The sequence below is a fragment of the Perkinsus marinus genome (genome assembly GCF_000006405.1).
Source record: "Perkinsus marinus ATCC 50983 genomic scaffold scf_1104296958712, whole genome shotgun sequence".
NCBI lineage: Eukaryota > Perkinsozoa > Perkinsida > Perkinsidae > Perkinsus > Perkinsus marinus.
The window spans coordinates 1,347,041-1,360,305 of NW_003206658.1; the positions used below are offsets into that span (position 1 = coordinate 1,347,041).

The 13,265-nt window shown below is 48.1% G+C and overlaps 3 protein-coding genes across 3 annotated transcripts; 2 read left to right on the forward strand and 1 right to left on the reverse strand.

The window, feature by feature from the left end:
- Window positions 1-360: 360 nt before the first annotated feature.
- On the forward strand, window positions 361-3,024 carry Pmar_PMAR011872 (26S proteasome regulatory subunit, putative; the record flags this gene model as incomplete). Its single annotated transcript, XM_002773959.1, has 9 exons — window positions 361-534; window positions 1,115-1,224; window positions 1,271-1,334; window positions 1,542-1,674; window positions 1,751-1,825; window positions 1,875-1,990; window positions 2,321-2,429; window positions 2,604-2,723; window positions 2,981-3,024. The coding sequence occupies 9 exons, from the start codon at window positions 361-363 to the stop codon at window positions 3,022-3,024; spliced, it is 945 nt and encodes a 314-aa protein (XP_002774005.1).
- Window positions 3,025-4,999: 1,975 nt separating this feature from the next.
- On the forward strand, window positions 5,000-5,417 carry Pmar_PMAR011873 (hypothetical protein; the record flags this gene model as incomplete). The annotated part of the gene is made up of 3 exons (XM_002773960.1): window positions 5,000-5,077; window positions 5,124-5,261; window positions 5,331-5,417. 3 exons carry the CDS (start codon window positions 5,000-5,002, stop codon window positions 5,415-5,417), a joined length of 303 nt encoding a protein of 100 aa, XP_002774006.1.
- A 4,160-nt stretch (window positions 5,418-9,577) lies between these two features.
- Pmar_PMAR011874 (hypothetical protein) lies at window positions 9,578-10,031 on the reverse strand (the record flags this gene model as incomplete). The annotated part of the gene is made up of 3 exons (XM_002773961.1): window positions 9,578-9,674; window positions 9,721-9,904; window positions 9,953-10,031. 3 exons carry the CDS (start codon window positions 10,029-10,031, stop codon window positions 9,578-9,580), a joined length of 360 nt encoding a protein of 119 aa, XP_002774007.1.
- Window positions 10,032-13,265: the final 3,234 nt, after the last annotated feature.

Here is a 13,265-nt window from a genome sequence, read left to right on the forward strand (position 1 = left end):
TTCTCCTTAAGCGACCCGAGCAGCTCATAGCTGGTGAGGAAATGGAGGCAACTTCCGTCGGTTCGTTAACGATCTTGGCTTTTGTGTGGGAATAGACAGCAACGATACGAGGGAACGGAATAGATCGGTTGATTACATTCGTTGCCAGAAGCTTTAAAATCCGCGTTGTCATGCACATTGTGTCACGTTTCAAAGAAGGTTCCTCTTGGGAGTATCATTATTCCATAGCCTCCTTAGTATCCACACCTGGACACATATTTCGCGATTGAGGTCACCAATTCGAGGAGTAGGGGAATTATATCAGAAATTGACGTCCCTGTCCGCGAAATAGATATTCTGAATGGTGTGGTTTGTTCAGATATGGCGGGTCCACTGGAAAGCCGTATAGGGCAGTCCAATCTGGCTACAGGAGGGTCAGCGGGAGGGAGAGGGATAAGCTTCCTCAATGAGACCATCGACTGTAGCGAGCTGGATAGCTGGGATGCTATTGGAGGGGAGACTGTACGGAGGCATATACATCACGTTGTGGAATCGGTAAGGACCTGTCAAGAAGATGCAAGGCTCCTTATCGCACGTATGACCAGCTTGTGCTCTTTATCAGTGTGGGGGGGATATGCACTGATCAACTATGTGACACATTACTAAAATTCCCCTACAATTTTCTCATCGTCGTCAATACATAGTATGTGTTGATGACGAGGAGAAATTCCGGGCAAATTCGGGAACTTCTCATCGCCTTTTGTGTACTTCTACCCGATTTCGCATGTAAGTACTACGGAAATCTTTGAGCCCAGCTGAGGAAAGCGAACATGGATTTAGTCCAACACCTTCTGGTGGGGGGAATTTAAGTAATTTTCGCTGTTTTCTGCACGGTTCTACCTCAAGACATGTGTGAATTCCCATGATTCTCGGAGGAAACCCCCGAGCCAAGCTGAGGAACCCAAACATATGTATATTCCAATGCTGCCTTCTCTAGTTAAACTGGCGTTCGAGTAGCGACCACAGCTCTCCTGTTACTGCTATTAATTTCATCATAACTGTATCATTACGATTTTGTTTCATCCGGAGTTAATTCAGATTGACTCAGAGTTTTATAACACTGTGTTTCCTTTAGGTGCTTCTTCCTCTAATATACCCCGAGCTGTTCCAAGGTCTGGGTGTATCCCCTCCACGAGGGCTACTCTTGCATGGTCCACCGGGTACTGGGAAGACTCTATTGGCGAGGTTAGATTGAGCATAATGATTGGTCTAGAGTAACTCCACTTGATAGGTGTCTGGCTGGCAGCTGTTCTCGTCTTGGTGGGGGAGCTAAAGTGAGCTTCTTCATGAGAAAGGTGAGAGCAGATGAAGCTGCATTAAATTTTGGAATTCACTTCGATTCACCATAGTAGCCAGAGTATCCTGCGTTTGCATGAATATTTTTTGTGTGTATTCCAATGGCGTCTCAGTATGATTTAGAAGGATACACTCTCTGCATCATATTACTTATTACGTATTAAATTGCTGGTTTCCGCTCGACGGTCGTGATCCCTATATCTCAGGGAGCGGACGTTTTATCGAAGTGGGTTGGCGAGGGCGAGAGGCTCCTTCGTGAGCTTTTCGACCAGGCTCGGAAGGCTCAGCCTAGCATTATATTCTTCGATGAGATTGATGGCTTAGCACCAGTCCGTATTGGTGAGGTCGTCTCGTTTGCTCTGATAGCCATGTTGTAACATAGGCTGCAGTGGGGCGAATTCGTCGGATCCCGTAGCTAGTGGAGGGTCGAGTCATAGCAGCTCACTTGTCGCTACGCTGTTGGCCCTCATGGATGGTCTCGATGGGAGAGGTGAGGAGCACTCGACCAACGGTATTCAGTATATCTACTGTTGCACTAGGTGACCGTGTTGTCGTGCTGGCTGCGACCAATCGTCCAGATGCCGTTGACCCAGCGCTACGACGGCCAGGACGCTTCGATAAGGAGTTGCGATTCTCCCCTCCTAGGGGAGCAGCAGTACGTTGGGAGACTGTGCTTCATTAGGATTCACATGCACGCTTTTGCCGTATGAGTATACGAGAAAGATGGAGACTGTTGGGATTTATAGCAACCCTTGAGTTACTTCGGTTTGAGGATGTGATTGTACGGTCCTTGTATATATCAGTTCTAGTGATACTCGGTTCCAGTAGTTCCTGTTGTATCCCCCTATATGATATAGGCTATATCGGTCTTCCGCTGCTCGGAACTCTCCTGTTGAGAAAAGTGAACTGTATTTTCCTGTTGTATCGTTCTAAGTTGATGATTATCACAAGCTTGGAATTTCACGACGTGATTGCTCCTTACTAGGATCGTCGTGCCGTATTGGAGGTCCACACTCGGAGGTGGCGGTCGGATCAGATGCCGCCGGGAACAGCAGCTTGGATATGTGATCCTTCGAGAACAGCAGGTTTCACTGGTAAGGCGTAGTTGACATCCGTTACATCCTTTGTATTCGTAGTCGATAAGAGTGGTGGGGTCCTCGTCTGCTGCACAGCTCGCGTGTGATCTTTTACACTTGTGTTTCCTCAACAATGATAGTGAATATGAATTCGTAATTAAATACGATGATGCGGCATTGGTATCGTCGTAGGTGCAGACTTGAAGGCTCTGACCGAAGAGGCTGTGATGATGGCGGTCAGAAGGACGTATCCCCAAATATACGAGGAAGCTATCAAACAGACCTCTGGAGACTTGAACGGCGCAAAGCGAAGTGAGTCTTGAATGGTTTGCTGATGGGCTAAGCTTTGGCGGGATTTTCTCTGCGGTATAAAAAATATCTCGGTATAATAATAAAAGTTCTGATCAAAAGTAATAATGAAAGATATTTTGCCTGAGCACAATATCTGCTTCTTGCCGGTTTAGCATGGAGCTAACTGGAGTATGCCGTTCGCACCTGGCGTATTTCTGGTATTGCAAAGCTCGCGAAGATCAGCATTTGTCCTCATTCCAGGGTCAACCCTTCGTCAGAAGTTGATGGTCTCGGCGTCCAATGTGATCGTTACACCACTTGACTTCACCGCAGCTTTGAAGAAGATAGTTCCCAGCACTAGAAGGAGGTCCCAACATGCCACCATTGCTGGCAATGGCGCGAGTGAGCCTTTGAATTTGCGACTCTTGTATGTCTTTTATATTTCAAGACCATACGCAACCATCTCCCTCTAGGCGAGTGATCCAAACCATTATAGAGTGGTCTCCCGGATTGTTAGAATACAGAGAGTTCAAGCCAACATATTACTATCGCCTGGTTCTCTCAGGTTTGGCGGTGGCGTCCCCGCTAACTTCAAAACTTTTTTCATCTCAAATCGTTCGTCTTTGCGCGACGATTCTCCGAGCTCTTGGCCAGGAGGAAAGCAATGAAGATGTCAACTCAGTTGGTGTCGAGGTCTCTGCCGAGTCGCCACGGAAGGTAGGACAAAGAGGTCCAAGATGTTAGTCAACATGCTCGAGCCAAGTGTTGACTTACGCAACTTCGATTCGTAGAATCGATATGTTGAAAATAAGCCAGTAAATTTTACTGAAAAGTCTCCGAGTAACGTTTCATTTCACGATGTCCTGAAACTTCTGCACAATGGCTTCCGTAATTTGGAACATACCACTTGGATGCTTGGAATTTGAAAGGACCTCTGGCCGGTGAAGACCCTGCTATTGCCCTCATTTCCCGTTGTTTTGACCAAGGTGAGCAAACTACCATTTACTGGGGTTATGCTATCGTACTCGTCTAAACGAGATCGCGAGCATATGAGTCTGCACCACTCGCATACAGGTGGGTCGGGTTATGAAACGATGAACTGACTGGCTGATTGAGTGAACAGTGCTGCTCACTGAGTGGGCAGGGTGTCGATGATTCCATGAAGGACCGTCGCCTTTGGCTAACCACGACAGTCGGTCAGTTGCACGATATGAGTTCTGCGAGCGAGACTTTGAAATGTACACCCACTTCTACCGAGAGCGCCATGTGCTACATACTACAGTATGTTCAAGACCGTGAGAGATGTTGTCACAACATTGTTGTGTAGCAAACAATGACACCGAAGACGATCCTTGTCCCAACTACACTGGGAAGGAGCAGTAGAGCACAGCCAGCAATTAGTGAGATCGTAGCCAAAGTACTGGGTATTTGTGATGTCTCCTTCCGAAGTAAGCTGGAGGGATGGGATGGTATTGCCACGTATGCTGACTCAGGCTTGACCTGTCAAACAAGGCCCGACACAGAAACTCTTCCAGGCACGATAATGACTGATGTCCTCGACGATAATGACTGAGTCAGCTTAGCTAGCAGCTTGCCCATTTATGTACACCACCTGATGCGGAATGCGCGCTCGACTGTATATTATACCGAGAAGAATGCAACAGTACAGCAAATGTATCGCACCCCAGTTACTAGATTCGCGTTACTTTGTTTTGTTCCGTTCGGGCACAAAGCGCGTAGTGGCACTACGGTAGTGCTCGCCAGACTGAAAATGGTTTTCCTTGATCGGGGAAGTTCCGGCACAGAAAATTCAGCAAGAGAGCGATATTGATGTAATGCTACATTAGGTAATCAGTAGAGCTATATCGCCAACTACAGGAGTAATCCTGAGGACTGACGACCCCACCAGTATTCTGCAGTAAGCGTCTTTCTAGTTATGGAAACACAAGTCTGTGGCGGCTCAGGTATGTGTTGCCTGGAGTGAGCCTAGCCATACAGGAACGCGGAGTCGGTGTGTTTGTGGTAGACATGTGCGCTGCGACCACGGGCCAGCAAGCAGTAAGCACCGGTCTGGTTGATTTTGTGTAGCTCATTGAGGACTCGTTGATCTTCTCCTGGTATCAGCTCCAATCAGGTTCTAGACACGATTGATGCAGCATTGCAGAGTACTCCATCACTCCTCATTATTACAGACGACGTACGTTGTCTAGAAGATCGATTACGGGCTGGCGACTACGAAGGTAGGCCTATGCCGGATCACTACCGACAAGATTGCATTGTAAGGATCGACCTCGGCTATGATAGAAGCATGCACTTGCCTTTCTTCAATACTCACGTCTCGAGTAGCTGTCCATGGCAGCGGCGTTCTCACTCTGGTAATTCACCTCCTATAACAATAACGTCTGCCACAGTCCATGAAAGGTCCTCACTCACACGGTTGAGGCAAGTGATGTGGATCCTGCTCCGTGGTCAGCTGACTTTGACGTTTTGGAACTCAATCTGGACAATCTGTCGAATGAATTTCTATCCCGATGGTTAGCTGAGCTCCTCGCTGAGCAGGTAAGACATTAGTCTAATATACAGGAGCGATCGTGCCGTCGTTTGGACTTGAAACTATATGGAGTTCAGGTTGAGGAAAACATCCGTTTGGTGCAGAGGGAGAAGCATGCTCGTCAATGCGCTGCGATTGAGCTTCCCAAGACTGTGTATAAGTAAGTAGCTCGTCAGTCCGTCACTGTAGATGTTCGTGAGTGAGCCATTGATGGGTTGAGAAACTCTGCTTCACTGTCGCATGGAAGTTCAGTCACTGCCGCACTAGATCCTCATGTGACATGACTTGCTCACCGCGTATGCTCCATCGGATGGCAGAACGGTCAATCGATGAGCTGTAGTGGTATAGTCGATGCTACCCCGTCGCGTTGGGATTCAGCAATTCGGGAAGATCATTTTTGCGATTAGCTAGTCTCTATACACCGTTCTGAAATATCAGCTTTTACGTGCATATGATTGACAAGCCGATTTCGTGTATCATCAGATTTGAACAACTACCTAATGAAGCCTCTCTGGCTAAGTGGCAAAGCATCAGCCGCAAGGAAATGGAAACGATGCGGAAAGAGGAAGATCATTGGTGAGCACAACTCCTACTTAGCTTACAATGCAAATGCACTCTGGCCCTTCTCTCAGTTGGTCGGAATGTGGTTCTCTCTGAGCTTAGGTTCCGCATATTACGCATACAGATTCGTGAAATTCTGAAGTCATTGCGAGAGTTCCCAGCCTATCGTAGATGGTTCTACACCCCTGTTAGCCTAGAGGCTTATCCGGACTACAGTAAGACGACGCTGGCATTACTTTGCCTCGCTTCGCTTCGTATGTGCCTTACACTCTACTGTTTAGCATCAACCGGTGAATTTCCTCGTTGAATTAGTTCTTTCTGGCACTCCCTTGTAATCTGGTGCCGAACATTGGTGGATTGACTCAGAGCATTCATTGTGATGTGGATTTTGTTTTGAATCTTGTTCGAGCAGGTTCTATCATCGAGCATCCTATGTGTCTTGAAGATATGATGCGTAAGAACGATTGTGAAGAGTATACTGCTGTGGCGGAAGTCGTGGCGGACTTTGAAACTATTGCCAAAAATGCAAGAACGTATAATTCAGCAGGATCCTCTGTAAACTGGTGGGAAAAGTCATCCGCAGAAGTCGACCCTTCAAATGAAAAGGGGTTGAATCCATATCTCTGTATGCTCTTATGCGGAGTTGAACTGAGACTATCGGATTCGAACGGCCTCTGGGGTTCCGTATTGTATATTTCGTGCACACGGCTGGGTCTCCTGCTTCCGCTGAAGAGGGTTTTCCATATTATGTGGTTCCCAATCAAACTCTCCTTTTAGTGGTACCAGCATTCGTTCCATGTCTTGTAGGTTTATGCAGTGGCGAATGAGTTCATCGATCGAGCAACTCTGAAGTGTCAGTGTGTCGATGACAACGTTGTTGGTAAGGCGTAGAGCTCAACCTCGTTAGGGTTAGTGTGTTGCCTCAGCGATGTGTAGATTGATGAAAGAACGTCGAGACTCACGTGAAGCGTTTCTGACACAGGAGAGCACGGGACAGTACCGCTCCCGTCGACTCAATCCGGACACAGGGAATAACCCTGATTCTACTACCATCTCTCCCATGGAGGTAGACGAGGTAAGCAAACTGTGGTGAAATTCGATTGATACTCTCATGTCGCTTCTGACAGCGCCCGCTTATCTGCTGTCTGAATTTCCTGTTGTCTACCACACTTGTTGTACACTTCTTAACTGTTTGTATTTCTCTTGGTCGCTCTGATCTGCCGCTCAGGTTCCTCCGTCGAGCTTCCCAGATGCCCCAGCCCCATTCGCCCTCTCCGAGGTGATGATGGTGGACATCAGGAGCTTGAGTGCGGATCTCATTGACGAATTGCCTACAGCATCTCAGCCGCTTTGGAAGAGAGTCTTGTCGCTAGCAGGGTATGCTTTGTCGTCTTTCCGACTGTCGATTATGGAAGGTTATTGCCAGACGCATCACAGCAAGACTGATAGCAGCTGATCTACCGACATCATCTGATGAGGAACTAATAGACTCGATCAGAGACGCCTTGCATGAGACTTTTACCGGACCGACGAGAATGAGTTGTGGGTCCACTGATCGACTTAGCACTTCGTAAATGCCATGAGCTGTTTTCAATAACATTGATTTGAGCAGCGTTCGATTTGTAAGTGATGGGATGGACGATGATTAGGGAGATCGGATCCGGCCACACAGAGAGGCGCCCGTCGTTGCGGGGTGACTTGGGCACTCACGAGGTCACTTAGCTAATCGATATCGCTCACAGTTCTCGAGGGAACGGTCGAGAGTTCACGCGTGCAAATGCCTCGCACGTTATGGCATCCATGGTTCTTTTGCAACTTCTGCATCCACCAGGCGGAGTGTTATGGAGGTAGAAATGAGTGGCATGATGCATTCTGCAATCGGTCGAGAGCTATTTGCAAGACCGTACCGAGGGTGCGATTGTATCACCGACATGTGGTGCCTAGGAGTATAAACGGAAACAAGATCACCGAATGAAGCTTCAAGTGGCTCACGCTCCCAGACACTATAGCCAATGGTCATGAACACAACACTACATCTCCAACAGCGAAACACTGATAGAACATGGCACAGCAAAATGCTACTGCTCTCAATACGATTGCCAAATTACTAAGTTTACAATAACCTTGTTACTGCGGAACGGTGCCGAATACAACTGCCAGTGGTCAATCACTAGCAATTGAGAGACCTCTGTCTGCTGACAACTATCCTCGTTCCCAAGCGAGCTCATGTCCACTGCCTCCTTCAACTCCATCTCTTCTAAATTTTGATCTTTCCCCCTCTTCCCACATCTCCGTCCTCGCTTTCATTTCACCCCCATGTTGTCCAAAGGATCGATTACTCCTCAATCACTTCCACGATCAGAAACATCGACGAGTTGTTCTCAAAGGCATTCTAATCTCGTATTGAATATACCGAAAGCCCACTGCCCCAGCTAGGTAGCCCCTCCAGCTCACCAACTTCCCATTCAACTCAATAACGATGAGGTGATGAAGCCATGGAAAAGAACTTCATACTTTAATCGCCTGAACTCTGGCTCAGTCGCAACAAACAATCCTAATTATACCACTAAGAAATGATTCATGAATAATAGGGATGATTGGGCGCGACATATGATGTCCATGTTTGAGAATAGCGATCGGGGCCCTTCCGATACCAACGCCACCTGTAAGGCAATCCTGAATGACTCAGCAGTGACCAAACTCACATGGAAAAGAGTGCACTGCCAATCAATGCCACCACGACAAGGAATGTGATGGTCGTGCCGAAACCTCTATCGTTATCCGGGAGGAAAACCTGACAGTATCACTTCTCGTGGATGGAGAATCTCACCAATCACCTTTGCATCGTGGAGAGCCTTCCTGGTGCTGCAAAACCTAATGTGTACGGAAAGCTGATTTCAACCCAACGTGGTGTTTATGTACGTTCCTTGATCGGCCAGAGATGGCTCGCTCTTCCACCCGGCCGTACAGATGCATACTCGAAACTCCTCTGACCATCTACCGTTTTGCCCACAAACGAGAGGATCTGATGGCAGAAAAACACCCCAGCCTCGGATTGAACCACGGTGCTTACCCATCTTATCCACGCGGTTCCGTTCACTTTCGCCCTCTTCCGTAGCAGGTTCAGGAGTAGTGACAGGCGAGTTCGGGTACACATTAGTTTCATCATCACCTGCATACCTCACTGCAGACTGAAGACATCGTATGAGGCATGAATTCAGTAGCGCTACGTATTGCTGGAGAACTGGTAGAGCTGGTGGAGATTCGCAGTATAGGAACGGTAGGTGGAGGGGAGTTGGTCCAATGAGCAGACCCTCTTCCATTGGCATCTACAAGCCTCGGGAAAACCTTCATAGTGAGCGGACACGGCCCCTCCTGTCTGACAGTAGAGTGAACAATCAACTTAACGTCTCGTTGATGACGAGGTACTCCCCAGTTGGTGTTGTGATATTCAAAATATCCTTTTCGCAGTAGCAAATCTGATAAATAATATTCCAAATATATTTACACCATCCAGGCCGCGAAACATGGTCTGACAAAAACATCAATCATCTTCTATCACAGAGGAGGAGACCTACAGACGAGCGCCGGGCCATGTGGTGGGAGGAAGGGCTCGTAAGGGCGTTTCCGGAAGAACCTGATCCAACCGTTACCGTAAATCCGGCAAATCAACGTTCCTACAGCAGGTTCCCGGACGAGACGTTGACAACGAGGCTGTTCTTAGCTGCGGCATACTCGTGCACATTTACGATATCTATTGAGATCAGTCCAGAAGACCGACAAGTGACAAAAAGGGAGCACAATAGCTGTCTTCAAAGTCCTTGCTGTAGTCGTAGCCTCGAGTCCACAACGCACAGAATCTGTCACAGTAGAAAATAAGAGAGCTCTAGAGGAGGGGGGACTCACCGAATAACGTAATAGGAATACGTCTCGTTTCTGATGCCAACCGACGCCCAGCCGTCGTTACAACGGCAACCCTTCTCGATAAGGTCGGTTATCTCGATATTGGGAGTCAAAGTCACCGCCCATGTTCTATTGAATTGACCACGGCCGTCACAGAAAGAGAGCATCGGAACGTATTCGATGGGCTCTGAAGCAACAATGCACGAAGAGAATGTTCATCGGGTGGAGATCTTACCAAGGTCACCTTCCTGCCCGACACAGACAACAGTAAGCTTAGCAGCTAGAGTGAAGAGCTGGACGATGCGAGTAGTCATACACCGCAGAACTTCACCTGAAAGAATTCTGTTCACAAAGATGTGAATGGACCCTGGGACTCCCAGACTGGGAGTAAACGTGCTGGAGAGTGTAGTTTTCAGGAAGAACGAATCCGTCGCTCGTAAGATTCCATAGCTGGCGTTTGCGGCAGTCTTCACATTCAGGTTCTCATTCCTAGTGATACCCCATTGCAAGTAGGGATACTCAAGTGTGACGCTGATGGAGGTTGGTCCAGGAGGGGACAGTTAGGTGTCACCAGGGCTTGGCGGACATACCAACGTCACCCACCAGACTCGACTCAACTGTCAAAGCCACCAGCGTAAACCAATTTCAATTTTCAACCAATTTTCAGCCGCTTCAGTCACATACTGTACGGGGAGAATAATTGTGGTGTTAAAGAAAGCTCTCCTCACGTTCCGATTGTCTCTCACGCGCTAGTTCCAGCTCTGAAAGAGCACGCGAAATTCAGGAGGGGTCTATTGAACACTCCCGATGCATCCTGGGAGCAAATGGACTGTCGTCGAGTGAGCTAACTAGGTCTTCGATGCGAAGGGGTGGAGCTCGCTAAGCTTCTTATCAAGAAATCAACGGGCGGTAATTGAAATTATTTTGGGTGATTATTTTATTTATTTAAATTGGGTGACTAGAAAACAAAAGTTGTCGGGCGTTGTCTGGTGTCGTCGTCATGGCCGAGCACGCTCCATAATAGCGTGGGCATCCTGCCAGAAGGCGTGGATAGACGTCTCCAGTGTAAAGTGTCTGCTTATAAAGAAATATGATGAAAACGACAATCGCTGGATTAGACCTTGGGTAGTTCAGTTGGAAGTCCTGGTTACTAACGTACTGAGCTAACAGTTTCTCTCTAGTGTGGAAAAACGTTTCGTCAAAAATAAGCGGCGAAGCAGCAGCGACACTTTCGCTGTCTTTTTACGCTGATGAGCAGTCAACGGGGGACAGAATCATACCCTGTTTGCCTTCTGAATCGCCGTGGTCGGGTCGGAATTTTTGCTCACGCGCGGACGGACGCACGCATGCACGTACACGAGTGTTCGTGCGCAGTAACATAAGCTCCGCTCGCTCCGCAATTTTTGGCGAGCGCTAAATATCATCCGCACAACTTGGCGGAGCGAGGCGCGAATTCGACCAGTTTAGAATAATAGAGGTGACCTGCTGTGGTAATGGCAGCCGTTGAAGACAGCCAAGCAACTGCTTCTCTCCCCCCTCCTCCACCACCTCGTCCTCTGCCTTGGCCTGAGGGGACCTGTGTGTTCGTCCTAGAGATGCCACATCGGGTGGACTTATCAGGAGTCTTTGCGACGACAATCGTAAGTCACCCTCTCTTACATTTGCGTCATTGGAGATTCCTCAGTGCCGCGATGGCTTCCGTGTATTGGTTATGACCAAACATGGACAGCTCTATTCAATATCCGAGGCATATCTCCAACCTTTACCATGGATAAAGGGAATGCGGGTGACTCTGGCGGGACTGAGCAAATCACCGCAGCGGAACGGCCAAGTCGGATGGTTGGTGGAAGAGGAGGACGGGCGTTGGGTGGTCGAAGTGATCACTCCAGGCAGCAACAGTCTATCACTGGCCAGCGTCCGACCCCAGAATATAGTGTGAGCCGCTGGGTCATGTTTTCAAGTGTATCCTTAAGTATGAACTGCGGAATTTCAGCGCGAATTGACCATGGACTTCGACCCTCGACTGTCTGTTTCCCCCACTATCAAGTTCGACTTGATTCGACTCCATAAAATTGAGTCTACAGTCCTATTGGTCTTCCTGACTACTAAACAGCGTCTTTTATGTGTCTAGGTATACTCCATCCCTTCGAAACGATGAAATCTCCCAACGTATGACTCAAGCAGTGGCATCAACACTGAATCAGACTCCAACAGCTGGAGGCACAACAACAATGCCAGTTCCCCGGCAACCCCCTCCTCCTGTGCTAGCAGCAAGCCCACAGTTCGTAGCTGCTGCGGCTGACTGCATCGACCAAACCTTACCAATGGATCGACGAATGTCTGCTTTACTCAGTCTTATCAACCTCAGCGCCAAGTTCGCAGTGAAGTGCGTCTGCACGATGGCATCATTGCATATGGGTGAGATGAACTCCCAGAAAATTCCACCTGAATGTCGCCTTCATTACTTGCGTTCTCCTGACAGATCCTCGTTTTCCGGGTATGGGTCTTCAAAAATCCGTTAGTGATGCAATACAGCTGTCCGATTGGATCACAGGAGGCTACAACGATGCCATGGTCAGTTCGTGCTGCCTTCTGCTTCATCACGTAGTTAATCAGGTGCGACTACCGCCAGGCTACGAGCGTGATTCAGCCAGTAGGACTAAACTCGATCAATGCAAGGCGATAGCGAGAGAGAAGACAAACGCCGATCAGTTGCTATGGGGGATTGATAGAAACTATGCACAGTTGGGCTCTTATATTGTTCTACTTGCTAAAGACGATCGTCGCTCATAATCATTTTAATCGCCCTTTTCATTTTAGGGATCTTGGGTTGATAAGTGGAGCTTCTTGGTGGGGATGGGCGAATTAATTATAAGTTGATTCAGTGTCGATCGGCTGTCAATCACGTTAAAATGCACTAACGTGGCCGAACTTCATCGAGTACGCGGAGAACCGCTTCGACCGACCGGAGCCGTTATCCAATGTACATGCATCGTGGTAACCAAGAGTTACATGATAGTATATCCCACACTTCAGCGAATCATGGGTTGGGGCCCTGCCGTCCCAGTTGGTTCCAGACTGCAACTTCCAACAATTTTCTTGACTACTTTCTTCATAAGGGATCATGCTTTTTGAGATAATGGTGGCAAAACACGTTCGTTTCGTTAAGTTCCGGTGGTGGGGACTCCATGTGTACGAGCTAAGGGACGCTACTCCACCGTGTAGTAACTATTGATCAGATGTAGGGTGCTTAGCGTGTTGTTTCTGGCGATAAGGTGAATTCTTCCAAGGAGAATCAGAAGAACATGTGCAATGATGATACCGAAAAGGTGTCGCGGTATCAGTTGATGAGCTCTAAGAAGAACACAAGCGAACTCGATCCAGAGCATACAATACTACGACCTTTGGACAATAACAGTAAACGCACTACTTGCACTTAACTTCTGCACGATAACACACCATGCGCAGCACAGTAATCGATATTGGACTCATTCGCTAGGAAGAGGATGGCGAAGATTTGATCCATGGAGCAACCCTTCAGGATATAA